At 46.5% G+C, this 27,071-nt stretch overlaps 1 protein-coding gene across 2 annotated transcripts; it reads left to right on the top strand.

The window, feature by feature from the left end:
- The first annotated feature begins 313 nt into the window (after window positions 1-313).
- THUMPD3 (THUMP domain 3 tRNA guanosine methyltransferase) lies at window positions 314-27,071 on the top strand. 2 transcript variants are annotated; one of them, XM_081321506.1, is made up of 11 exons: window positions 314-559; window positions 2,293-2,571; window positions 5,221-5,298; window positions 6,521-7,018; window positions 8,481-8,611; window positions 11,678-11,747; window positions 14,310-14,425; window positions 14,585-14,692; window positions 16,918-17,041; window positions 17,727-18,551; window positions 26,796-27,071. In XM_081321506.1, exons 2-10 carry the CDS (start codon window positions 2,320-2,322, stop codon window positions 17,856-17,858), a joined length of 1,509 nt encoding a protein of 502 aa, XP_081177632.1. In that variant the 5' UTR covers window positions 314-559; window positions 2,293-2,319; the 3' UTR covers window positions 17,859-18,551; window positions 26,796-27,071. The 2 variants fall into 2 exon arrangements, with proteins under 2 accessions (XP_081177632.1, XP_081177631.1); XM_081321505.1 differs by having other exon boundaries at window positions 17,727-18,591; window positions 26,829-27,070.

Genomic DNA, 27,071 nt, shown 5'->3' with positions numbered 1-27,071 from the left:
TAATAATAATAATAATAATAATAATGCAGCAGCAGCAGCAGCAGCAGCCCGGATGCTGATGCCGTTGCAACCTAGGGAAAGAGCCCAGTCTTCCTTTAGCCCTGCAGCAAGGAGCCAAGGCGCCATGCCTTCTGAGATCCTCGCGCCATGGCAACACGGGCGCGGAGACGTGGAGTCCAGTCTTCCAGTGGAAGGAACCGCACGCTAAGCGGCGCTCTCTCCGCCAGTCAACGTCCGCTCGTCTCGTGGACTCTTTCGTCAGGAAGCCTCCGCGCACCGCCCCTCTCCTTTTTCCGGAAGAGAGGTTGGGGATTCCTCGTGCCGAGGCGCGAGGAGGGAAGGCGGCGCTGTGAAAGCCGAGGCGCTTGGCTCGGGCTTCGGCTCCGCCCGGCGCAGCTGCGATTCATCCTTCCCGCTCCGTCGCAGCTCCTGGCGTAACAGGGGACGAGGGCAGCAGGCAGACTGGGCGAGAAGGGGGAGCCTTTTCTTTTCCGAAATTAGTGTGGGTGTTCTTTAAATTTGGCTGAAAAACCCAAGGCAGCCCGATCAGCATACCCAGGTACGTGCCAGTCACGGTATATTGCCCGTTGGGGGTAAGCGCTTTTATTCAAAGTCCAGAATAGGGATAAGAAATGGTGAATCGAAGAAATAAGGATAGCTAAGAAAATGAATGTTAGAGATCGGCATCTTTCATCCTTGTGTCTCCCTGCCCTTGCAGACTGATCTTGTTTCACCTTTTGTTAAAATGTCTGTCTGAAGATTTTGTCAAGTGTCCTCCATCCGGACTTTCTTCATCTTTCGTCTGTACCAATCCGTTTTTTCTTCATGTGCCTGCTTTGCAGTTAGTTGCATCTTCATTGTTTTCTCCGTATAGTATGACAGAAGCACCACTGGATGCTTCTTTTGTACAGTCAAGAGCTTTTATACTTAGTCCATATTTGCACTCCACTCTTAGTTCTAATTTTTGTTAAAACATAAAGTAATCCATTCCCACTACATCCAGATTTTTATCTTCCTTCTGAAATTAAAAAAAAATGTGGGCAAGGCCACACTTTTACATGTAGGTATTTTTGCTTCTTCCAACAAGAATTTATTCCTTACAACAGACTACATGACACCTAATACCCTGTTTTTTTAATACATACATTTTCAGATCCATAGTTCTCACTGTATTATGCAATTTAACATTTACTGCAAATCAATTTATTTCTCAACAGCCATAACTTTGGGTATGGTCACAAGTCCATTTTTTTCCAGCACCATCTAATTTCAGTCACTGAATGAATGGTCATAAGCTGAGGACTCCCTATACTTAACAGCATCAGCTCCATAAAATCTGTCCATCTTCATTTAGGTTTGTTAGCACTTTTTTTCTCTTCACAGATATATATCTGTTTTTCATTTATTAATTTATGTTGTTCATCATTTATTCTTCTCACATTCCATGTTTCAGTTTTTCATCTGCTAGGTCAATTTTTTTTTAAAACCAATATCCAAAGCACTCTGGGTGATTTATAATAAAACACACTAAAAATACAATCTGAATAAAAATATATACATAAAATCAAGTAAAATAGAAATAGTCCTCATTTAATAACCACAGTTGGAACTGACAAGTCCGACATCAAGTGACAAAGTCACTTTTCGTTGCAGTCATTAAGCAATTCACCATGGTTGTTAAGCAAGACATCACGTGCCTACGATTTGCCAACTTCTGCATTGACTTTGCTTTTTGGAAGCCAGCTATGAAGCCTACAAATGATGATTGTGGGACTGTGGGACACTGCAACAGTTGTTAATACTTGCTGATTGCAAAGTTCCTAAATCTTGATCACATAACTGCAGAGACATTGTGTCTGTCTTAAATGGAAAGACCAGTTGTAAAGTTATTTTTTCAGCACTATTGTAACTTGGAATGGTCACCAAACAGAGTCATTAAGTGAGGACTACCTGTACAAAGTAAAATTGTGTAAGCTAGGTAGAAACAAAGTGGTCTTTCAAAAATTGAAACAATATGAATTAAGATATACAATTAAAAGCCTAACACCAAAATGATGGTAATGTGGACTCCTCTCTGGGAATGGAATTCCATACTGGAGTGCCACCACAGAAGCAGCTTGTGCACCTCACCACCTAGATATTGCTATGTGTTAATCACATTATTTTACACAGGTAAAAATATAAGAACTTCTATTGCTTTTGATTTTACTCCTATTCTGTTTCAAAGACTGTAACAATCATTTTAATTGTTATTTTATATTTCCTTATTTATTTGTATTTTCTTTATGGAAGGTCTATAAAAGCTACCAGACTGCCAGAATGTCTGAAGTTGCAAAGGCTGCTGATGTGTTATCTGAAGTGAACCTCAGTGATGCAAGTACACCATTAGATGAGAATAGTGAAGGCCTAAATAATCCTAAAGAAGTTGTGATCACTATTGGAGCTACTATACCAACCGGATTTGAGCTGACTGCAGCGGATGAAGTACAAGAAAAATTAGGATCAATATCTAGAATTAGCAAGGGCCGTGGGAAGATCTACTTTGAAATTCCGGTTATAAATCTTCCAAAGGTTTGAAAATTTTATTATTTTTGCAATTTGCTATTTGAATATTGGTCTGAAGCTGCAATATTCCTTGAGGTTACCCAGATGTACATATTCCTCCTGATGGCTACAAATTTCAGATTTATAGCCTAATATTCATTCCAGCTTCTGGCAAGATATTCTATAATATTATTTCACTGATTATACTGGACGATCTTGAATTCACATAAACACAAGCTGGATCGGACCACCAGTCCATATACAGTAGTGGCCAAAATTGTGGAAACCTTTTGGGAAAAATGTACAATAGAAATGCCACCTTTGGTTAAGTTTCCACCAATTTTTCTTCTAATTTCTTTATAACTGTAGCCTTGTTCACTTAATAATACTATTTTACATCACTTTCTGGGCAACCAGTCAACTCTTTGCACCATTACTTTAATTTTATTACGTTTTACAAGCTCACTAAATGAAAGAACACAAAAAACCCAACTAACTTGATAGCAATCACATAACACACTGACAAATGTCCTCCTCTCAGCTTCAGTACATGACATCAGTAACTGAATCCTACTGTGATCTGACTGGCTCATTGCCAAAACAAGATGACACCTGATTGGCTCTCTAAACACTCGTGCTCATTGGCTACAATCAGATGAAGGAAAGCTACCTGATATCAACCTAAGCAAGTTGTGCTTCCTTTTTCTGGTTATTTGGCTATAACTTTTCATAGAATACAGTACAGATAATTGAACAAACTTTGTTGCCTTACATTCTTGATTAAATTATCTTTCTATTGATATATAATTTTATGGTACTACTCCCCCAAAACAGTGGTGTTATTAGCCATCAAACCTCAAAAATACACTTTTCCCAATAGGTTTCCACAATTTTGGATACCGTATATACTTGAGTATAAGCCGAATTTTTCAGCCCACTTTTTGGGCTGAAAAATTCCACTTCGGCTTATACTCCAGTCAACAAAAAAACTTACCGAGGACTTGTGCGCGGCCGAGGCTTTGGTGCTTCCGGGATCGCGCGCACCTCTCCCAAGCCACCGCCGTCCGAGACCTGCAGGTCTCCGTTCCTCCGCGCCCTGCCTGCCTGCTTCTTTCAGCTGTCTGCCCATCAGCTGTCCATAGGGATGCTGCAAAGCTCTCCTCCTCTAGGCCTTGGACTCCCTCCTGGCTGAAGAGTAGATGAACCAAGCCAGCAAGGAGACAAAATGTTTCTGCAGCTGTTTTTCCTCTGAAGGTTTTTTTTGTTTGTTTTTTTAAAGTAATCTCCGAAGGTTATGCCAGAAAATGGAGGACGCTGGGTCTTTGCAAGCTTTAGCTGTCCGCCTGGCTGCCTGAAGGCCGCCCTTTTCAGGCAGTCTGACAGACAGCTAAAACTTGCAAAGACCCAGCGTCCTCCATTTTCTGGCACAACTTTTAGGGATTTATTATTATTATTCCTACTACTACTATTACTACTACTACTACTTCAGGAGTAAAAAGTTGCAGAAAAAAATTCTCTCCTTACTAGCTTAGTTCCTCTACTCTTCCATCTGGAGCCAAGGTAAGATTTTAAAAAGGGATATTGGTTGGAAGGCAGAGGGAGAGTTTAGTTTTAGCATCTAAAAAAAGGGGGGGGGGAAATCAGCGAGTACATCCCAACCAGCTTTTTATGTTTTTGTTATTGAAGAAATATGGGGGAGGGGGAGGGGTTCTGGGGTGGGTTGGGGAGGGGATAATATTGTAACTTCAATAAAAATTTTCAATAAAAAAAAAAGAAATATGGCTTTCTGGGGGAAGGTGGGGAGGGCGTTAAGGAAGGAAAGGGTTTTTGGAAGCTCGTCCTGAAGCTGCCTTTTGTGCAAGGGGCCTTTTCTCAAAGCCTAGAGAGGCAGCTTTGTTGCCTCCCCGTAGACAGCTGATGGGCGAACACCAAAAGCTCCAAAAGGCTAGGGAACTAGTCCCAGAACACCTTGGTAGGAGGAAGGGCAGAGGCAGAATTGGGAAAGAGGTAAGACAGGGTTTTCCTTCCCAGATGTTTCTCTTTGGCAAGACAGCCAGCTGTGCTGAAGCCCAGTATCTGGGGGTGGGGGAGACCTGAGGCAGGCGGGCTGGTGCTTGCATTAGGCCTCCCAGGATCCCAGAGGCTTGCAGAGCGCGGATCCAGCCTCCGAGGCATGCAGAACGGCGGATCGGCTTATACTCGAGTCAACAACTTTTCCCAGTTTTTGGGGGTGAAATTGGGGGTCTCGGCTTATACTCAAGTATATACGGTACTACTTTAGTTCAGCAGTCTGTCCTTATAGCAGCCAACCAACTGTATGAGGACACCTATTAAGTTCTCAGCCGATAGCCTTCAGAGGCAGTCAAAGCTAATCTGCCCCATGACTTCCCTGAACTGATCCAAACATTTTTGAATCCAGGCAAGCTGGTATTGATACAGTGTAGCACATTATACCAAATTTTATAAGGTTGCAATGCATATATATCCCAGCTAATATTTCTAAATATATTTAGTTGATTTATGTTCTACTTTTTAAATAGAACTTTTCATTTTTTTAAAAACAGCATGGAATGAGGCAGTTTTAGCTTGTATACTTTTAAAACTATAAAAACTAAAATTGTACTGTGTACTATACATATGTGTCATGTGAGATAAGAATTTGTAATTTCATAACAGGTTCACCAGTTAAGATCAGTTGATAATTTATTTGTCGTCGTTCAAGAATTCAAAGATTATCAGTTCAAAGAAACTAAGGTAAGTTATTTTTTATTCCATAATTCTAAGCAAATTCAAATTTTAAATTACAAAACTAGCTCAATAATTATTGGGGTTTGAGAATATTTATTGTCCTATTCGGCGGTGGTATTGATACTTTACCATTCTCCAAAGCTTCTGAAATTTACCGAATCTCATTTCTATTTCTCAACCTTCAGTCTAATAAATACTGTGCAAGTAGAGAGGGAAGAGCAAAATAAACAACTTAGGCAGTTGTTTTTTCAAAAGTACGTTGATTTTTATAAAAATGAAGACGCAAAGGGCATTGATTTGAACTACAGGAATAGAGCCTCTTCTTTGAAATATAGCTTGCCATTCTCTAAGAGAAAAATCAATGATGCTTAGTGCACAATATCAAAACAATATAGAAACAAAAAACATAAATAGCTAAAAATAGGGAGAATAACCATCTGTAAGTAAAAAAAAGACAGCCACATAAAAAGATTAAAAAAAGACTCCAAACAATGCCATTTAACTCACATTTTAAGAATAATTTGAAACTACTTAACATGTGGTCTTCCTCAGAGAGGCAGTCTGTATTAATAATAATAAGTTGGAAGGGACCTTGGAGGTCATCTAGTCCAACCCCCTGCTAAGGCAGGAAACCCTATACCATTTCAGACAAATGGCTGTCCAGTCTCTTCTTAAAAACCTCCAGTGTTGGAGCATTCACCACCTCTGGAGGCAGGTTGTTCCACTGGTTAATTGTTCTAACTGTCAGGAAATTTCTCCTTAGTTCTAGGTTGCTTCTCTCCTTGACTAGTTTCCATCCGTTGCTTCTTGTCCTGCTTTGAGGTGCTTTGGAGAATAGCTTGGCTCCCTCTTCTTTGTGGCAGCCCCTGAGATATTGGAACACTGCTATCATGTCACCCCTCACCCTTCTCTTCATTAAACTACACATACCCAATTCCAGCAACCGTTCCCTATAAGTTTTAGCCTCCAGTCCCCCAATCATCTTTGTTGCTCTTCTCTGTACTCTTTGCACCCAATTAAAAAGACCTTGTCCCTAATAGGTAAAGCTAAACATTTATTTGGAGAGCATCCCTGAAGCCAGCCCTCTACTGTAATCAGAACTGACAAAACATACAGGTATCGGCAGATCATCCGCTGCTTTCCAAAAACGAATTCATTTTCTGAACTATGGAAAATATGCAACTGCATACAATGAGTTTGTCTCAAAACTGTTGTTAAATTCCTATAGGAAGAAGCTTTAAAGGATTTAGAAGGTTTGGTTAAGGATCTCCCTTGGACCAACTCTTTGGAAGTATGGAAGTTAAATACAAGCCTTAAGAAAAGAAAAACTAGACGAAATAAGGGAAGCCAACAGGGTCATGCAAAGAAGGAGAAGCTAGATAAGAACAAGAACCAAGAAGGAAATGAAGAATTGCAAAAACCTGCACAAAATGATTTCAAATCTGCTGAAGTCCCAGACCCAGAAAATGCTGATGAAATAGTACCATCGGATGATGACGAGCAGTCCGAACCCAGAGAAGAGTTAACATCCAATGGTGACAGCAGAAATGAATCAGGTGATGGTAAGACACAGGAAGTGGAAGCTGAAACACTGAAGTTCCGGGTAACTTGCAATAGAGCTGGTGATAATCACAACTTTAAATCAGATGAAGCAGCAAGAGATTTTGGAGGAGCTGTGCAGGACTTCTTTCAGTGGAAAGCAGATATGACCAATTTCGATATAGAGGTAACATTCTTTGAAAGTCTCCTCTTGTACGTTCAATGGGAAGAACAGTTTAAAACACAATATGTATAGTCCTCAACTTACGATCGGTCACTCAGTGACTGTTTGAAGTTACAATGGATTTCCCCAGATCTACAACCCAGATTTGAAGTTGTGACAGCCGGTACTCACCCCTCCCTGTCACATAATTGCATTTTGGTTGCCAAACATCTGGCCTTCATGTACAGCCATTTGCAGTCACATGACCATGATTTACATTGTTTTTTTTTTCCTGGAAACTGGCATTTACTTTTCCCAGCAATGGATTCACTTAATCATGGTGTTCACTTAACAATATCTGCAGAAAAGGTCTGGCAATCAGGCAGTTATATAGTGACCTTAACTGCTGGCATGAATTTCAACTGTAATTCCAGGGTCAATTACAATCATAGGTCAAGGACTATAAGATCTACCTTTATGGACTATAAACTATATAATATCTGAGCAATGGGTGTCTATAAACCAAATACTGTAAACCATGATTTACCATTATGGGAGTGAATTACATCAAGCCTTCGGCCTATGGCCTCCCACTTTTCTCTGATGCAACGTTGATTTCTAATACAATGCTGCACTATGCTTTATCTTATCATATTTTATTGGATAATTTTGATTATTTCAGATAGACTAACTGCAAACAATTAGGTATGAAGCAGCTCTATTTCAAGTAACATATTTTTTAGCAATCGTAGTTATTTTGATTTAGATCATGGTGTCCAACCTTTTGACTTATCTTTGCCACATTGAGTGAAGAGGAATTGTCTTGGGCCACATATAAAAAATATAATAATGTTAAAAGTTTACAATCTTGTAGAGCCGCATTACTAGCTGTCCAGGACTGCACGGTTCCATAGGTTGGGCATGCCTGATTTAGATCATAATAATCACACAAACACATTTAAATCTGAAACAGAAATGAAATTTTCAGTTTCTTCACAATAAGAGAGAATAGAGAAAGCTATATGAATTAGAGGTTCATTGCTTCAATCCCAATCAATAATTCCTGAATATGGTCTGAAGTTTAGACATTTACCAGAAGAAAGGTATCAATTCAGAATTGGACAGCCATAGTCCTTGACTCTTTTTTTTCTAGTTCTCAGTTCCGTTGTCCATTATAGCAGAAACAACAGCACAATGTCCCACCATTAACCCCCAGAACTAAACTGTTTACATTTGTAATACATCCCATCCAATAAAGGAGAATATTTGTAGCTCAGGATTGAAATGAGGGATCCCTGGTGCTCTCTGAGCTTGGTTGTTTTCTTGCAGATGTTTCATTACCCAAACTAGGTAACATTATCTAGTAAGAAGTAAGAGTTTGCTCTCAGTTTATATTCTAGTGGCTCGCCCTATCAGTGTTGGTGGGAGTGACTTGATAATAATTATTATTCCTATAACTAACAAATATTAATCTGCTTTATTCAAGGTTCTTCTCAATATTCACAATAATGAAGTGATAGTAGGGATTGCATTAACAGAGGAGAGTCTTCATAGAAGAAATATTACACATTTTGGGCCCACAACTCTTCGTTCCACTCTTGCGTATGGAATGCTGAGGTATGTGTGAAAAATGTATTTCAAATTTCGACCAAAATCATATCAATCAGTCAATTAAAAAAACATATCTGTATTACCCTAAACTGCAGTATGCCATACATTCTAACCTGGCGTGTATATATTTTACTATTCTGTGCATCATGATATTTAAAACTATTCCACAAGATGTTTACTGTAGTTCTCTTTTGTCATTGTTTTTCCTTCATTCAAAAAGTAATCTTCATGCAAAAAAAGCTTATTGCATTTTTATATGAAGAATTATAGCCCGTTGGTACTGTGATGTAAAAACATCTATTTCTGATAGATTGGGTCTAAGTATTTTTCTGCTGGTAGGAGTATTCCAATCAGGGATTTGCTCTTGCTGGTGGGATGAGGTAAAGATGGGTGATCTTTACTGTTTCTCTTTCTCTGGAGCACATGGAGACTTTCTCACAATTCCGGGAAACTCTCTATAGAGTACATCTTTATAGAGGGGAGGACCTACATATCCAAAGAGTGTAGTAGCAATATTGCCTTGTCACTTGTTCTCTAACAGGAATGCTTTCCTAGATTATCACCCACATTTCCGTGGGTGAAGGGTACTCTCCATTTTAAGTTGTCTTGGCATGCAGAAAGCTATGTTTCTACTAATGGAAATATGTTTGGGATTTTTTTTTAAAAAAAATCACATCTTAAAATATAAGGATAGTCTTGCCAGATCAAGGCAAATCCTCTCTTAGTCCAGCTTTTTGTTTCTTAAGAGACCAACCAGGTGTCTGTGTGGCTCAAAAGCAGGAGGTGAATATTTATTTTTATTTATTTATTTTTATTTATTAAATTTTTATACCGCCCTTCTCCCGAAGGACTCAGGGCAGTGTACAGGGCAATAAATATCAAAATATAAATACAAAAGTTAAAAGAAGTTAAAAGTATTAAATAATCATGCCCAATATAATACAATGCTTAAAACTATGTTAAAATTAGATCCAAACCTAAACCCATCAAACCAGGCCAGATTGTTTGAATAAATAAGTTTTTAAATCGCACCGGAAGGAGCGGAGGTTGGGGGCCATAGGTCTGGCGTGCCCACGGAGAACGCCCTCCCCCTGGGGGCCACCAATCGACATTCTCTGGTCGGAGGCACCCTGAGGAGGCCCACTCTGTGGGAGCGCACTGGACGGAGGGAAGTTGATGCCGGCAGCAGGTGCTGCCGTAGGTAATCCGGACCCATGCCAATAATACCCTTCTGCCGTTGTTCTCCTTCAAGTGGAATCTCTGCCCATGTCCAGGGAGAATCCTTGGCTGTCAAGACTAATAGAGCCTGATACATGTGTTCTCCATAACTCTATTCAGTTAAAGCCATCCAAACCTCCAGGTTATTACCATATCTTCTGAGAGTGAATTCCACAGTTTAATCATGTTGTATGAGAAGAGCTGCTTTTTATTGCCTTTTCTAAATTTACTTCCAATCAGGTTCATTGAAATGATTAGTAGTCATAGTATTTTGAGAGCGGGAGAGCTCCACTTTCTCCATGCCACGCATGATTTTATATACTGTACATTAGTGGCAACAGCAATAGCACTTGGACTTACATTTTGCTTCACAGTGCTTTACAGCCCTCTCTTAAGTGGTTTACAGAGTCAGCATATTGCCCCCAACAATCTGAGTCCTCAATTTACGAATGTCGGAAGGATGGAAACCTGAGTCAACCTTGAGCTGGTCGGGATTGAACTGCTGGCAGTAGGAAAAGTTAGCCTGCAATACTGCGTTCTAATCACTGTGCCACCAGGGCTCCTTAATCATGTACTCCCTAATAGCCTTTTTCCAAGATAGAGAATTCCAAATTCTGTAACCTCTTCACTAAAGCGGGTGGATCATTCTGGTTGCCATATATGTATACAGTATATATATGAATGAAATAAGGAGGTTTTGATTCAGTATACATTATTTAAAATTCCTGAAATCAATTTGCAAGATATCCTTAAGGAATGTTTCATTGTAATTTTTAGTTTTTGCTGATATGCTGATATTTTTATACACAGTGAGCTGTCCAAATTTTCAAATTGTTACGCATGTGAAGCTATTCAGGTGTGAAGTGGAAAAGACACTTCAGAAAGTGAAAGCAGGCTGCTGCCCCTGTTGATGCTTCCTTTAAGCAGCTACACATTTTCACTAGCTCACACAGTAACTGAATAGTTCTAGAAAATATATGTTTGAGTTATGGAGGGACCAACCTAGTGCAACAGGATGGTTGCAACCTTATCCACTTCTGAGAAATATTTTCATGATGCTGCCCCTTTTCTACTTTGGATCTGAATTGTGGGTAGCCCTCAACGTGACCACAATTGGGACCAGGATTACAGTCACTAAGTGAAGTGGTTGTTAAGTGAGGTGCTCAAGTGGCCACTTTGCTCAGTGACCGCAGTCCTGACTCTCCCAGTTGCAGATGTTAATTGATTGTATTGGTCTTTACCTGGAGCGCAGAGTGCCTTGGAGTGGAGAAGCACTGGGAGGCCTGGCCCCCAATAGCAAATGAAAACCTATCACAGACTGGGAGGCCCAAGCCCTCTCTCCGCCCCACCGTGCCCAGGTTCACTTATCTTCGTGTTGTTCTGAAGCTGTTGACAAGTGTACTCAGCCAATGAGAGGCGTGGCTTTCCCAACGAGGCCACTGCTCACCATCCAGCAAGTGGGCTCCATTCTTGTGATCATTCAGAATACGTTTTCTTCAAATCATATGACTTGAAAGTCTTCTGAATGATCATGATTGTACTGGCTAAGTTAAAAGGCTAGGAAGCTATTGAATGCAATTGTTCTTACGATTACTTGGAAGGCCTTTTCTCCAAATTCCACACTTGCAGGATGGCACTGTATGTAAATGTTCTTGATGGTATCCACCATTGATGTGGTGGAAGGGGGGAATGAAAAATAACTAACAATATTACATTTATGTTAGCTTTTTGCTTTCAGTTTTTCTTTGCTTGTTTTATTATTTTGCTCTTCACACACTCCACGATGTGGTCAGTTAGAGTTTCCTTTGTGTCTTAATACTATATTCTGCTTCTTTTTATCTTGGTTTTGTTTAGATTGTGTGATCCACAGCCAGCCGATGTAATAATTGATCCCATGTGTGGGACAGGTGCTATACCAATAGAGGTACTGCTCTCTCCTTGCTTCCCTGTCCTCAAGCATGTTGGGTCTACTTTATTTCTGAGTAGATACGTATATCTATTGGCAACTTCAGTTTCCGGCCTTGAAGTTGAGATTAGTACCTCATATTAATCTTAACAGCATGCAGAGCGACTCTAGTATGTTGTCATAGCAGTAAGTCTTCTGAAATATGGCTTATTATAAAATGGGAGGGAGGGTGTATATAGCCATTTTAAACTTACTGATGGTGGGGGGGGTCTGCACATCTTAGATTTTGGCTGTACACTACTGTACTACATGTACAAGAAGCAGTGCGTGTTTCTTTAATGTCTTATTAGAATCCTTACAGAATCGTTGCAGAGATGTTGAGCCTATGGCTTGCCTAAACTCTTCAGTAACTGAAGAGTACTGCCTGACTGGGGAGGGTGGGGTAGCAGATAGATCAGGGGTGTCAAACTCAATTTCATTGAGGGCCGCATCAGCATTGCGGTTGCCCTCAGGGGGCCGGGTGGATATGGCCTGGGTGGGTGTGGTCTACTGGGTGGGCCTGGCTAGAGTGCGTATGGCCTACTGGGTGGGCGTGGCCAGCTCTACATCGTTCACATCAAGGGTGCCTATGGGGGCCTGGGCAGGAGTAGGACAGATCTGAGGGTCTCTGGCAGAAGGAGGGTCTCTGGGCCAGGGCCAAGGCAGTGGGGGCCATTCCCTCACTGTTTCCAGAATGGCTTCACGGGCCGCATGAAACCACTTTGCGGGCCGGATCTGCCCCCCCCCCGGGCCTTGTGTTTGACATGTCTGTGATAGATGATGGAAGACCATCAAAAGAGCAGGTTGCTCTCTATCCTGAGCTCGGATCTGATTACCGATAGTCATTCGAAATTGTGCTGCCGCTCAACAAATGGCAGTTTAATCTGGCCTCTGAAATTATAGCTGTTGCAGCGCTCCCGCAGTCAGGTAATCAAAAAATCCAGGCGCTTGGCAGACTGCCTATACTTACAGCCACATTAGTGCTTCAAGTCCCCTCACCTGTCTGCCTCCCTGCCCCATCTCTACCCTTTTGGCCGCACTGCGTTCTGCTGGCTCAGTCGGCCTGCTGACCCTGCAAGGCTTTCTAGGGTTCTGAAACCTTGCAAGAAGGCTGCAGGCAATTTGGTCGAGGAGCCAGTGCAGCCTCGAGAAGGAGGCCTGGTGCAGCCAGCAGCTGCCTCACAAAAGGCCAGGCAAGGCACACCTCATCAGCCAGCACAGGAAGGAAGACGGCAAAGGTTCAGCTGGGGATGGCAAGGCTGGCGGGGCTAGCAAGCACAAGACAACAGGGCCACCAAGAACAGCAGGCTGGCAAAAGGCGCCAGCACGCAAGGCAGTCAGTAGGGAAGTAATGGAGAGTCCAGGCCAGTGTGGGGAGTTGAAGAGAAGGCAGTCTGTCATCTTACCAAGGCTCAGGGATTGGAAGGACCAAGCCAAGGGATTGGAGTGGGTCCTTGACTAACACCAGTGGGATTCAGTTGACAATGGCAGCTAGGATTTCCGGGATTGCCATAGCTAAGCAATGTGGTCCCATGACATCACGCTTTACATGTGTATCACTTAGCAGTGGAAATTCCAGCCCAAATTGTCATCCTTACTTAAGGATGATACTGTATAGCCCAGGAGTAGGCAACCTTGGCTCTTTTATGACTCGTGGACTTCAACTCCCAAAATTCCTGAGCCAGCCATGCTGGCTAAGGAATTCTGGGAGTTGAAGTCCACGAGTCATAAAAGAGCCAAGGTTGCCTACTGCTGGTATAGCCAAAAGGTCAGGAATATACAGAAGAAACTCTAGATCTCAAAAACTCAAGAAATCTAACCAGTTAGGTTTATATTAAATATATAGGTAAAGGTAAAGGTTCCCCCGCACATGCGTGCTAGTCGTTTCCGACTCTAGGGGCCGGTGCTCATCTCCGTTTCAAAGCCGAAGAGCCAGCGCTTGTCCGAGGACGTCTCCGTGGTCATGTGGCCGGCATGACTGGACGCCAAAGGCGCACGGAACGCTGTTACCTTCCCACCGTAGTGGTCCCTATTTTTCTACTTGCATTTTTACATGCTTTCGAACTGCTAGGTTGGCAGAAGCTGGGACGAGTAGCAGGCGCTCACTCTGCTACGCAGCACTCGGGATTCGACCCGCCAAACTGCCGACCTTCTGATCGACAAGCTCAGCGTCTTAACCCACTGAGCCACCGCGTCCCTATTAAATATATATTATTGATTAAATATATATTATTGAATTATGGGCAGATTCTGATGTACACAGCAAGGAAATGCTTCTGGCAATTTAGAGTAGGCAGAGAAGCAGTTTGCTCAATGACCGGCTGCTTGTTAGAAACCCTGCCTCCCAACAGTGCAAATGGATTGTTGCTAGCAGATCCCTTCCTTTCCAGGGCATCTCTGAAGTGAGTGCTCTAGATAGTCATGAACTAAGCATTACTCTCAATTTTCCTTATGAAAATATTATATATATATATTGTTTTTCAAAAATAGTTTTCAGATGGAGTGCTGCATTGCCAAGTTCACTATGTTTCTCATTCACAGGGGGTTACTGTCTGGCCAAATTGTTATCATATTGCTGGGGATAACCATTCACAGGCTGTGAAGAAAACAGCAAATAATATCTCCTCATTATTGAAGCAAATTCAAAGTAAAGAAAGGTAAGAATTAAGAATAAAAAAGTAGTATAACCTCAGATTTGTTTTTTCAAACATCCAAATAATAGAAAGTATCAGTTCATAATTGTGGATGTGCGGATCTGAGCAATTCTTTCTCCTTGAAATAATTTGCTGCTGATGGCAATTTCTAATTTATAACAGCACTTCTACAGGAATACCCATAGATAGCATCCAGTGGGATAGTTGCAATCTCCCCCTGAGGACCGGCTCTGTGGATGTCATTGTAACAGATCTGCCATTTGGAAAAAGGTAAAGATCCGTATGTTTGGATGATTCTCTTCTTTCTTCAGGGTTGGGGTAATTACTGACTAATGAATTACTGTCCAAATATAAAGGATACACGTTTCTTTAATTTCTTTCTCTGTCCTATTGATAAGAAATATGTTGATCCTGTCCAATATTGTGAGATGCAAAAACAGCCTTTGGAGCAAAAAATTACTTCTACATTGTATGGACTTGTGTATCAGAAATACTTCAGAATGTCATCAACTAATTAGTAATACGGTGATTAGGCAAAGTACGTGCAATTTATAGAAATTATTCTGTTTATCTAGTTTATATCATGTTCTCCTTTGAGCTAAGAAACAACTATCATTATTGTTAATAATTGGTGATAAAAAAAGACAAAAAGTCTGGATAGTGGGCTTCGAGTATGCGAAGGCAGTAGAAGAGAAGAGAAAGAACTGGAGAAGATAAAAAAATGCAAAGACCTGCAAAAAAAATAGAATAACTGCGGCAAAAGAAAGCAAAGATAGCACCAAGAGTAATAGGCATCTTGGGTGCAATCCCAAAACAACTGCAGCACCACTTGAACACCATCAGCATTGACAAATTCACTGTCAGTCAATTGCAACAGCTATTGACAGGTTACTCGGAACAGCTTACAAAATACCTTTGACAGTATTAAACCTCATCACCTGCCTGTTCCAGGTCTTTGGGAGGATATAATACGTGTATAAAAATTGCCACATCTAGTCTGAGTATCTGGTAGGCTGTATGACGAACCGTATAAAATTGTATAAGAAATAATTTTGAAAGAAAGTTAAAACTATTAAACCACTTTTTTTCATCTTTATCTTCTTTATTCTTCTTTGTCACTCATTCAATCTTTATATATTTGTTTGATAATGCATACAGGTAGTCCTCAGTTTACACTCTTTCAGCAACCATCAAAGTTACTACGGTATTGAATAAGGGGTATTTATGACAGGTCTTCCTTGTTCCAGCTATTCGCAGTATCCCATTGTCAAGTGATTGTAATTCGAGGTCCTGGTGATTAGACTGCAATTATGATGTAGTGTTCCGCACTCATATGATCACCCATTTGTGATCTTCACTGCCAGCTTCTGACAAGCAAAGTTAATGGGGAAGCCAGGAAGAAGTTGCGGAGATCGGGTGACTGGGACACTGTTACCATAAAGTGACTGAGCAACGAGAAGGATTAAAAAATACAATTTAACAGCAGTCATAATATCCAAGGTCATAAAAAGAACTCAGTTCATTAAAAAACATATTAACTATTCTACTCAAGATATGTAGAATTTTGTATGGATCCAAATGCAGAAAACCTCTAATTTGAAAATAGATAATTTATTATACACAATCTTAAACTCAGATTAATCACTTTCAAAACATCCAAGTTCTTGATTTATGACCATAGTTCAGCCTGGAATTAGCTGCCCAGACTCAATTCAATAATGATATAGATGATATATATAAATTTAAAGAAATAAATAAATAAATGTTATATAATTTATAATATAAATTATAGTCATAGGTTTTTGTAGTTGCAAGTCAGGGGTCATATGATCAGACTTGATTTTTTTGACAGTTTTTGGCTGCAGTCATTAAGTGAACACCACAGTCAATAAACAAATCTGTTTTAACCGGTTGGGTTTTTTTGCCAAAAAATGAAAGTAAACATCAAAAAAACATTGAAAATTTCAGTCTCTTGCCTGTGCAATGCTACAGTTGAGCCAGCTGCCCTGCACCCACAGTGCGATCACATGATTGCGGGGGAGGGGGGGGCGGTTGCTTCTCCAAAATCTGGTCCTAGGTAGCTTTTAAGGGAGTCTATTGGAACTTTGGTTGTTAAACTACCAGCCATAAGCCAAGGACTACATGTACACATTGTTTAAAATACTAATTAAAAATAGTTCAATGTTTATTTAAGTTTTTTATTTTATTCTGACTTGAGACTGGCTGTACGTGATTAAAAATCATTGGAAGTGTAGCCCATTACTTTAGAAATATGTTACAGCGTGAAAGTGATTACTTGTATCATAATTATTTTAAGTGAATAAAAACTGGAGAAATAGTACAACTTCCTGGCTCCATATAGTTTCTCATTCTCATTTAAATTGTTACAAGGTTTGTGATATACCACAGTTGGACAACTATTAATATGGAGACAATTAAGGATGTGAACACTTCTAAAGTTACTCACTTTCTACTGGTAATCAATTTCACTGTAGGATGGGGTCCAAGAAGAAGAATTGGAATCTCTACCCATCTAGCCTTATGGAGATGGCCCGAATTTGTAGACCAAGGACTGGGAGAGCTGTGCTGTTAACTGAAGATAGGAAATGCTTTGCCAAGGTAGGCACAGATTGCTAGTATGTTATCTCCAAAGCAATCTTTACATAGGATATATTAGGGCATACATAGGGCATAGGTTAGCCCTGATGGTGCAGTGATTAAATGCAGTATTGCAGGCAAATTCTGCCCATAGTCTGGAGTTCGATCCTGATGGGATTCAGGATTGACTCAGCCTTCCATCCTTCCAAAGTTGGTAAAATGAAGATCCAAATTGTTGAGGACAATATGCAAATAATGTTTATATTGTAAACCGCCCAGAGAGTGCTGGGGAAGTATATAAACTTAAATGCTATTGCTGTATTGCAATAATTTTTGGTGTCTGTCTATCAGCATTCTGGGAACAAGCCAAATTCTAAATTAGTAAAGGTAGATATGAAGTCACAATTATCTTGCCCAGGATAAATTGCAGCTTGTATATGAGGAATTGTAAAGTTGGATAATTTTTTCAAGGGGAACTTAAAAAACACCTCCAATAATAATGTGCCTCAAAATTAGGTTCCTAAAAGAAACAGAAGCAGGCTTTTTAACTTCTTAACTATTTTCCTGTTATATATTTATTTAATGACTGAAAATAATGGGAGATTTCAGGTCAGAATTGCAATAAGACTTTGCCTTTAGGCATTTATTTACCAAATGAAGTTGATTTGCTAACCTTTGCTAAATTTTGAATTGTTTTGTATTTCAGGCATTATCAAAAATGGGGCACCTGTGGGAAAAGTCTCATACAATATGGGTGAATGTTGGAGGCCTCTGTGCTGCTGTATATCTCCTGAAACGCACTTCAGAAATAATTGAGCAGAGAAGATCATATTGGTAACATTTTAGGCAGGCCTAGCACTCTTCCATAATCCAGTCGCTTTACTTGATATTCCAAATTGGTGAGTGCTTCAGAATTAAGTGGGTTCAGCAAAATGAACTACTGAGTAAACATACTGCGCCAAATCCAACTTGAAGCTCTTGAAGGCACTTAAATAAGAAATTGTAGTAAGTTGATAAAGCTTGCAGTTTTACTGTCAGCCTAAAAATGACAGTTACTGTGTCAATTTAAGTGCAAATCCTTTCATATTTATAAGGGAAGCTACCCAATTTGGTGAAAAGGCTAATAGTTTCAGAAGAGATCTTTCAAAATATAGTGTTAGAAGATTGTTTTAATATTGTTCAGTTTAGAGTCTCTTTAGGTAAGAAGGTATATAATATTTTGCCACTGAAGAATTGCTGCCATTTTATTTTGTTTGGCATCTAAAATAGGGGCAATAAAGTTAGTACAGTTTTACAAACTTTATTGCCCAAAATAGGAACAATAAAGCTAGTACAGTTTTACAAACGTTTTAAAGCTCTGAATTACACACTGTGATCTCACTAGTGTTGTTCCTTATCTGCTGTCTCAATGTAAGAGTTAAATCGTTTGTTTTCTGTCATATGCTTGTTATAACTCTGAGAAGATGTTGTATGAGTCTTTATACTTTTCTTTTGTCATTGTTCAAATGCAGTAATAAACTTTATATGTATTGTTGATTGGAACTTGCAGGATACATGAGAATATTTATGTTGTTGTTGTTGTTGTTAGCTGCGAAGTCGTGTCCGACCCATCGCGACCCTATGGACAACATTCCTCCAGGCCTTCCTGTCCTCTACCATCTTCTGGAGTCCATTTAAGCTCACGCCTACTGCTTCAGTGACTCCATCCAGCCACCTCATTCTCTGTCGTCCCCTTCTTCTATTGCCCTCGATCTTTCCCAGCATTAGGCTCTTCTCCAGTGAGTCCTTCCTTCTCATTAGGTGCCCAAAGTACTTGAGTTTTAGCTTCAGGATCTGGCCTTCTAAAGAGCAGTCAGGATTGATCTCCTCTAGGACTGACCGGTTTGATCGCCTTGCGGTCCAAGGGACTCGCAGGAGTCTTCTCCAGCACCACAGTTCAAAGTCCTCAATTCTTTGGCGCTCAGCCTTTCTTATGGTCCAACTTTCACTGCCATACATTGCAACTGGGAAGACCATAGCCTTGACTATACGCACTTTTGTTGACAGGGTGATGTCTCTGCTGTCAAAACTCGTCCTGCAGCAAGCAGGGCAGGGTGCCGAACACAGGAACGAGAGACTTCCGCTGCGGTCTAGAAGCACTTTATTCTTCAGGGCAACAGCCGCAACAAGAAACAAAGCCAGCGTTGGCCGCTACCTGCAGCCAACGCTACTATATACACACCCGAAAACCCCACCCAAACTCCACCCAAACACGCCCACGCCCTCCCATCCCCTATAACTTCCCCACCCCTCCCCTACAAGGCCCTTCGCCCGACGGCCAGTCAGGTAAGCCCCCTCCCGTGTTTTGCCGCCACCATGCTCCTCCCCCTCACCCACTCCCTGCCACGCCCAACTCCGAACCCCCCTGTCGTCCACGCTCGAGGCCCCCAGCCACCCGGTCACCGCGGCGGGGAGGGACCCGTCCCCTAACGGCTTCGCCTGCTCCCGCATTACACAGTCCTGCGCAGGCATGGCGTCGGCCGGAGGAGGCAGCCGCAACGGCGGAGTCCCCGAAGCATTCCGCTGCGAGGCCGAGGCTCCCGGAACCTCCCAGGCCGCTGAGACGCTGAGTTGATTCGGGCCCCTACCGGTCATGCCACAGGCCGGGGAACCTTGCACAGACGCGCCGCCGGGCGGGGACGGCAGCCACGGCGCGTCTGGAGGCGGCTGAAGCGGCGGCGCGGCCCCCGGAGCTTTTTGGGCTGAGGAGCCCCGCGGAGACGCGCCGCCGGGCAAAGACGCCAGCCGCGGCGCGTCTGGAGGCGGCGGAAGCGGCGGCGCGGACCCCGGAGCTTTTCGGGCCGGGGAACCTTGTGCGGACACGCCGCCGGGCGAGGACAACAGCCGCGGCGCGTCTGGAGGCGGCGGAAGCGGCGGCGCGGACCCCGGAGCTTTTCGGGCCGGGGAGCCTTGTGCGGACGCGCCGCCGGGCGAGGACAACAGCCGCGGCGCGTCTGGAGGCGGCGGAAGCGGCGGCGCGGCCCCCGGAGCTTTTCGGGCCGTCATGGAGCCTGGTGAGTTCGGCGGCAGGAAGGCAGGGGGTGCCGGGGGGGTGGAGGGGCCCCCCCTCGAGTGTCGGGCTCCCGAGGCCCGACATGCTGCCCCCTCTACCAGGGGCCCACCTGGAATGCAAGGAGAGAGAGGTGAGTAGTCCGTAACGTGACCAGCAGTCCCCCCCTGGGTCCCCCCTGGCTTCTCTGGGTGTTTCCGGTGGAAGGCGCGGAGAAGGCGTGGTGCGCACACATCCCCGTCCCGCACCCAGGTGGCCTCCTCCATGGGGTATCCCTTCCAGAGCACCAAGTATTGCACCCGCCCCCTCCGTTTCCGGGAGTCCAGGATCTCCTGTACCTCATAGTGGTCGCCGTGTACAGGCCCTGGGCCGCCCTCCCCCACCGCCACAGAAGCGGTTGTAGCAGGCTTCAGCAGGCTACTGTGGAAGACGGGGTGTATCTTCCCAAGGAGGGGGGGTAGCCGAAGCCTGACGGTGACAGGGTTTACTACCTGTATAACCCGGAACGGCCCGAGATATTTGGGCCCTAGCTTCTTACATGGCACCTGTAGCCGCAGGTACTTCGTGGAGAGGTATACAAGATCACCTACTTTAGGAAGTGCAAACGGCCGTCTCTTCCTGTCTGCCTGCTCTTTGTATGACCCTGCAGCCCGCTCTAACGCCTTCTTTGCTATCCCCCACACTTCCTCCAACCGGTGCATCCACTCCCCAGGTGTGCAGGATGCCGGGGCCCCCTGGTCACAACCCGCGATGGGAACGAACTCGTAACCAGAGACTACTTTAAAGGGGGAGAACCCGGTGCTGCTATGCACTGCGTTGTTGTAGGCTACTTCCGCGAAGGATAGCAGGTCCACCCATTCAGACTGCTGGTATGAAACGTAACAACGCAGGTATCGCTCCACCGCCGCGTTTGCACGTTCCGCAGCTCCATTTGTGCTTGGGTGGTACGCCGAGCTCAGGCCCTGTGTTGCTCCGATATAACGTACGAAATCCCTCCAGAACCGGGCCGTGAATTGTACCCCACGGTCGGAGATGATACGTCGTGGCACCCCGTGGAGACGGTAAATGTGTTGGACAAACAGCCAGGCCAGCTGACGGGCCGAAGGCAACCCCTTGCAGGGGATAAAGTGGGCCTGTTTCGAGAATAAGTCCACTACTGTCCACAAAACGTTGTATCCTCTGCTTTCCGGTAGCTCGACCACAAAGTCCATGGCAATGTCCTGCCAAGGTCGTACGGGGTCTGCCACCTGTTGCAGAAGGCCTGCCGGTTTGTTGGTGGAGGGCTTGGTGGTTGCGCAAATGCGGCATTTCTGCACATAGCTCCCAACGTCTCGCCTCATGGTTGGCCACCAAAACTGGCGGCGGGCCAGATGCAGGGTTTTCACGAACCCGTAATGGCCTGCCTGCCTGGTGTCATGGCATTGATAGAGCGCTTGATCCCGTGCCGCCGCAGGCACATACAGCCTGACCCCGTGCCAAGCTAAGCCGTCCCGCAACGAGAGGGTATCGGGGTGCACCTGCATCCATTCATCAGTTGCCAACGCTCCCTTACAGGTCCGCAGGAAGTCGTCCGTCAAGGCGTTGGCCCTGTGCTCCGCCCCCTCCACCGGGCGGGGTGGCGGTACCAGTGCCTGTACTACCTCCTCTTTCCGACAATCGTATTGTGGTAGCCGAGACAAGGCGTCCGCCAGGAAGTTTCTACCCCCGGGCACATACTTGAGACGGAACCGGAAGCGCTGAAAGTACTGGGCCCATCGCACGTGTTTCGGGGACAGACGGCGGGGTGTTTGCAGGGCTTCCAGGTTTTTATGGTCTGTCCATACCTCGAACTCCTGGCTAGCCCCCTCCAGAAGGTGTCTCCATGTCCCCAAGGCCCAGCGGACCGCGAAAGCCTTTCTCCCAGATAGCCCAAGCCCTCTCCGCGGTGGTCAGTTTCTTGGAGGCGTAAGCGCAGGGCCGCAGTTCCCCCATTGCATGCCGTTGCAGAAGGACAACTCCAACAGCCACGTTACTCGCATCAGCCTGCACTACGTAGGGCAGGTCAGGGTCCGGGTGTCGCAGGACGGGCTCCTTAGCAAATTGTGCCTTGAGCGTCTCAAAAGCCTGCTGGCATGTAGTGGTCCACGCTAGCTTCTGCCCTGGCCGCGGCGATGTTGCCATTTGTTTTGTCCGCAGTAGATCTGTGAGCGGCAAGGCAATGGAAGCGAAGTGCGGAATAAACTGACGATAAAAGTTAGCGAAGCCCAGGAAGCTCTGCAACTGTTTCCGGGTCCATGGGGCCTGCCACTGTTGGATAGCCTCCACCTTCCCCGGGTCCATCTCCACCCCGTTTGAGGACACCCGGTATCCCAAATAGTCCAGCCGGGGCTTGTGAAACTCACATTTAGAGAGCTTCACATATAACTGGGCGTCCCTCAGTTTGGTCAGTACACACCGGACTAAGGCGACATGCTCCTCCAGCGTTGACGTATATATGAGGATGTCATCTAGATAGACTAGGACCCCCCGGTACAAATGTTCATGCAGGACTTGGTTAATTAACTGCATGAAGACCGCGGGGGCCCCTTGCAGACCAAACGGCATTACCCTGAACTGAAAGCTCCCCAACGGGCAATTGAAAGCCGTCTTCCATTCGTCGCCGGCTTTAATCCGGACACGGTAGTACGCCTCCCTGAGGTCTAACTTGGTGAACACCCGGCCCGTAGCCAAATGGGCCAAAAGGTCCTTCACCAAAGGGAGGGGGTACAAGTGCTCTACACATACCACGTTAACCCCCTGGTAATCCACGCACAGTCTTAGGGTCCCATCCTTCTTCTCCCTGAACAGGACAGGGGCTGCCATCTTGGACCGGGCGGGCTGGATGAACCCCCTCCGCAGGTTCTTGTCTATGTATTGGCGAAGCTCCTGCATCTCCCGGGGTGCCATTGCGTACATGCGGGGTTTCGGCAGTTTTGCCCCCGGCTCCAGTTCGATGGCGCAGTCCGTGGGGCGGTGGGGTGGCAAGGCATCACACTCTTTCTCATCGAAGACATCTGCTAGATCGCTGTACTCCCGTGGCACCTGTATCTCAAGCCCAGCTCCCACCCCCGCGGCCCCCTCTGGCCCACCGATTCCCTCCGGACCCATGAAGGAATGCTTTGCAGGAGGCTGGGGCCCTGTCCCAAGACGAAGGTGTCGGCACCCCCCTTCCCACCAAACCGTGGGGCCCCACCTGTCCAACCACGTGAGCCCCAGAATGACCGCCTCCGTCATGGACGGCACCACGACAAACCGGAGGGTCTCCCAGTGTGTACCCATTTCCATTCTCACCGGTGCCGTTACATGCGTAATGGGTGCCCCACCCAGAAGGGACCCATCTACCTGCTGGAACCGGAGAGGTTTGGGGAGCCGCTGAAGGGGGATGCCGGCCTCCCTTGCCATTACCAGGCTGATAAGGCAGCGCGTGCTACCTGTATCGATCAAAGCCTTACACTCCCTCCTCTCGCCTGTTCGTGGGCTTATCAATGCCACTGGCAGCACAAAAGGGCACACTGGAGCACTTACCATCGGGTCCTCCTCGTACTCGTGATCCTCAGACCCATCGGATGTGTCAGTCCGTCCATCCGCCGGCCCCTCTGGACGCACCGGTGTTGACGTTCGGGGTGTCTTGTCGGCCACCTGGTACGCTGCTCTGGAGCGTTCCGCAGCTCTCCTGGGGGTTGGGACCCGTGCCACCGGAGGGTTGGGCCCTGGCCGCGGCGGTGGTAACGGGCAGTCCACTGCCCGGTGGCCCGGTTGGTCACATCGGAAGCAGCGGAACGTTGGACGGGGCGCCGGTAGGGGGGCGGGTTGTGGCACCGCCGGCCCGGACTTCCGGCTCTCGGTTTTCGGCCCCTCCGGGGCCCTCCAGGCTCCAAAGCCCACTACAGGCCTGCCCCGGGTGTCCTGCAACCCAATATCTAGCTCCACCGCCACCCGGAACCAGTCCTGGAGCCGTGCAGGAACCCCCCGCACCACACATGCCCGCCGGAGAGCTCCATCAAGGCTGGCCCGAAAGTGGTGCACCAGCAAACGCTCGGGCCACGAGCGCAACCTGCCCGCAACCCTGCGGAACTCGTGCACGTACTCCTCCGCTGGCCGTCCCTGCTGCCTGATGGCTAAAACTTCAGCTTCCGCACGATGTATACGAGAAACATCCTCGAAGTGGACGCGCAGGGCTTCCAGGAATAGCCCCACGTCCCCGAGTTCATGGGCGTGGTCACTGTAAAGATCCGCTGCCCAGGTTGCAGCCTCTCCCTGAAGGCACGCGGTGACCGCCACCACCATCGCCCACTGTGATGTGTAGGCCTGGGCATACCCGTCCAGATGGTTAATCACCTGACCCAGGAACATGGCCAGGCGGTCGGGATGCCCATCATAGGTTATGGTGAGCGGTGGAGGTCCCCACACCACACCCGGACCCCAATGCCCGACAGGTGAAGGGGTCTGAGCCTGGGACACCCCCGCCGACCTTGGCGCTGGACGTCCAGGGCCCCGGTCAGGCGTTGGCCATGCATCATGCCCTCCTTGTACTCGCGTGGATGGGGGCCGAACGCCACCCTCCCCAGGCACCTTGAACTTCGGGCTGGCCAGTCGGAAACGGGACGTCGCTGGCTGACTGGGTGCCCCCCCAAGAGACCACTGTCCCGTGTCTCCTTCAGGGCCCATGGCCGCCCAGGAACCGCCGTCACGTGCCCCAACCTCTCCAAACCTATCGCGCAGCATGTCCATTGTCTGGCTCCCCGGAGCGGTTGAATAGCTCCACTCCTCGCCGTCGTCATCGGTCAACCGACGCTCCCGCCAACCCAGTGGAGCCCCACCGGGCCGGCCCGTTCGTCCTTGCTCGAGTCCCGTGCGCCCCAGGACCGAGCTCAGCCACCACTCCCCCCCCAGGGTCTGACTACTAGCACCCTGGGACTCCACCGCAGGGTCTGCTGGTGGCGCTTCCCGCACCTTAGGCTGCACAGCTGGCTGGGCGTCCTCCACTTCCCTCTCCGCAGGTGGTGTCGCCTCCGCCCCGGCCACGCCAGCCTCCTCCAATCCAGTCTCCAAGGCGGCTCCTTGCAAACCCTCTGCCATGGCGCACAAAACGGAACACAGCAGAAAGGCAGAAAGGCTGCAGTGCTATGAAACGCTGGCTTTCTGTCAAAACTCGTCCTGCAGCAAGCAGGGCAGGGTGCCGAACACAGGAACGAGAGACTTCCGCTGCGGTCTAGAAGCACTTTATTCTTCAGGGCAACAGCCGCAACAAGAAACAAAGCCAGCGTTGGCCGCTACCTGCAGCCAACGCTACTATATACACACCCGAAAACCCCACCCAAACTCCACCCAAACACGCCCACGCCCTCCCATCCCCTATAACTTCCCCACCCCTCCCCTACAAGGCCCTTCGCCCGACGGCCAGTCAGGTAAGCCCCCTCCCGTGTTTTGCCGCCACCATGCTCCTCCCCCTCACCCACTCCCTGCCACGCCCAACTCCGAACCCCCCTGTCGTCGTCCACGCTCGAGGCCCCCAGCCACCCGGTCACCGCGGCGGGGAGGGACCCGTCCCCTAACGGCTTCGCCTGCTCCCGCATTACACAGTCCTGCGCAGGCATGGCGTCGGCCGGAGGAGGCAGCCGCAACGGCGGAGTCCCCAAAGCATTCCGCTGCGAGGCCGAGGCTCCCGGAACCTCCCAGGCCGCTGAGACGCTGAGTTGATTCGGGCCCCTACCGGTCATGCCGCAGGCCGGGGAACCTTGCACAGACGCGCCGCCGGGCGGGGACGGCAGCCACGGCGCGTCTGGAGGCGGCTGAAGCGGCGGCGCGGCCCCCGGAGCTTTTCGGGCTGAGGAGCCCCGCGGAGACGCGCCGCCGGGCAAAGACGCCAGCCGCGGCGCGTCTGGAGGCGGCGGAAGCGGCGGCGCGGACCCCGGAGCTTTTCGGGCCGGGGAGCCTTGTGCGGACGCGCCGCCGGGCGAGGACAACAGCCGCGGCGCGTCTGGAGGCGGCGGAAGCGGCGGCGCGGCCCCCGGAGCTTTTCGGGCCATCATGGAGCCTGGTGAGTTCGGCGGCAGGAAGGCAGGGGGTGCCGGGGGGGTGAAGGCCCCCCCCCTCGAGTGTCGGGCTCCCGAGGCCCGACATCTGCTTTTTAGTGTGCTGTCTAGGTTTGCCATGGCTTTCCTCCCGAGGAGCAAGCGTCTTTTAATTTCTTGGCTACAGTCCCCATCTGCAGTGATCTTGGAGCCCAGGAAAATAAAATCTGTCACTACCTCCATTTCTTCCCCATCTATTTCCCAGGAATTGAGAGGGCCAGATGCCATGATCTTGGTTTTCTTAATGTTAAGTTTCAACCCAAGTTTTGCACTCTCCTTCTTCACCTGCAACAAGAGGCTCTTTAGTTCTTCTTCACTTTCTGCCATTAGAGTGGTGTCATCTGCATATCTTAGGTTGTTGATATTTCTTCCGGCAATCTTAATTCCAGCTTTTGATTCATCTAGCCCTGCCTTTCTCATGATGTGCTCTGCATATAAGTTAAATAGGCAGGGCGACAGTATACAGCCTTGCCGGACTCCTTTCCCAATTTTGAACCAATCAGTGGTTCCGTGTCCAGTTCTCACTGTTGCTTCTTGGCCCGCATATAGGTTTCTCAAGAGACAAATAAGATGGTCTGGTACTCCCATCTCTTTAAGAACTTGCCACAGTTTGTTATGATCCACACAATCAAAGGCTTTAGCATAGTCAATGAAGAATATTTATAAGTTAATTTTAATCTGAAAATAATAGCTAAAGAATGTGCTTAGTAGCTGAATGACAGTAACTTGTAATGATTCTCGAACATGGTCCAAATTAACAAGATCTATACAATAAATATACATCCCACCATCAGTTTGTTATTCCATACTCTTGCAAAGCTTTCTTTGCTTCTCACATTAGTTGTTGATATTTTTTTCCTGTATATAATAAAGTTTTTACCAGGATTATCTGTCCTTTCTTTTCCATACA

The sequence above is a fragment of the Vipera berus genome (genome assembly GCF_964194415.1).
Source record: "Vipera berus genome assembly, chromosome: 2".
NCBI classification, from domain to species: domain Eukaryota; kingdom Metazoa; phylum Chordata; class Lepidosauria; order Squamata; family Viperidae; genus Vipera; species Vipera berus.
Note: the sequence above shows the minus strand (reverse complement) of the source record. Positions and strands in the feature narration are given on the sequence as shown.